At 40.1% G+C, this 857-nt stretch overlaps 1 protein-coding gene across 1 annotated transcript; it reads left to right on the plus strand.

Annotated features, from left to right (window-relative positions):
* The first annotated feature begins 435 nt into the window (after window positions 1–435).
* On the plus strand, window positions 436–815 carry Tsp_15408 (conserved hypothetical protein). The gene is given in 3 exon segments (XM_003366522.1): window positions 436–513; window positions 544–624; window positions 636–815. 3 exon segments carry the CDS (start codon window positions 436–438, stop codon window positions 813–815), a joined length of 339 nt encoding a protein of 112 aa, XP_003366570.1.
* Window positions 816–857: the final 42 nt, after the last annotated feature.

The raw sequence follows: 857 nt of genomic DNA on the forward strand, positions 1-857 counted from the left end.
AAGCGTCTGCCTGAAGCATTGTAAAAATTCCAAACTACCAGTATTATTTGGTTGAATTTATTCCTTGCGCATTTCTATGGCATCACGCTGCTCACAAATACTGAAATTCTACCTCCTGTAGGGTATCGTGAAATGTTTAATGAACATTCATTAAACATCATGTACTGACTTCAGATTATATACAAGGGTCTGTAAAAAATTTCTCAGATGCAGCGTAGCTGCTGTACAGATTGAACTGAAAATGCTTTTGGCTAGCTTAGGGGAAATTTAATCCATATGTGTGTTGATCTAGTGAAATTTCAGAAAATCCTGTGATGAATTTTGACCTTGCTCATGATAATTGCTCGACAACTTTCTTTTACGTCAAGATAGTGAGCGCGGCTTACTGTGTAGCCAACGTAAAAGGATGGCATTACGGGTCAAATTATCAAAACAATGAATGTGCAGCGGACATGGACCGAGCTAATGAAATTTTTCCTGCAGAAAATGAAGAGGAAGAAAACTGAAGCTACTGTATGAAGAATAAGACATCAAAGATCAGAGGCGGAGTACGGTAGTGGTTGTTTACAGGAGCGGTTGGCAAGTTGCCAAAAAAAAGTGTGTTCGTTGTCACATCGTCGGATTGTTTAATAAAGTATATACTCATTGTTTGTTGTTTTATTGTCGCAATCCCATCAGGAAAGCGCGAGACAGAAAGGAAGGAAAATGCGCCAGTCAATACCGGGCCCGTCGCCAATAGCGATGGACGCGCTAATAACCTGTTGGAAGAATCCGGACGAGCCTGCTCGAGGGCAGCGGGCCCGTTAACAAAATGACTCAGATAAAAATGTTTATAAATATCTTCTTTTCACTTTTTT

Source organism: Trichinella spiralis (assembly GCF_000181795.1).
Source record: "Trichinella spiralis strain ISS 195 chromosome Unknown Scfld5863, whole genome shotgun sequence".
Classification (NCBI taxonomy): domain Eukaryota; kingdom Metazoa; phylum Nematoda; class Enoplea; order Trichinellida; family Trichinellidae; genus Trichinella; species Trichinella spiralis.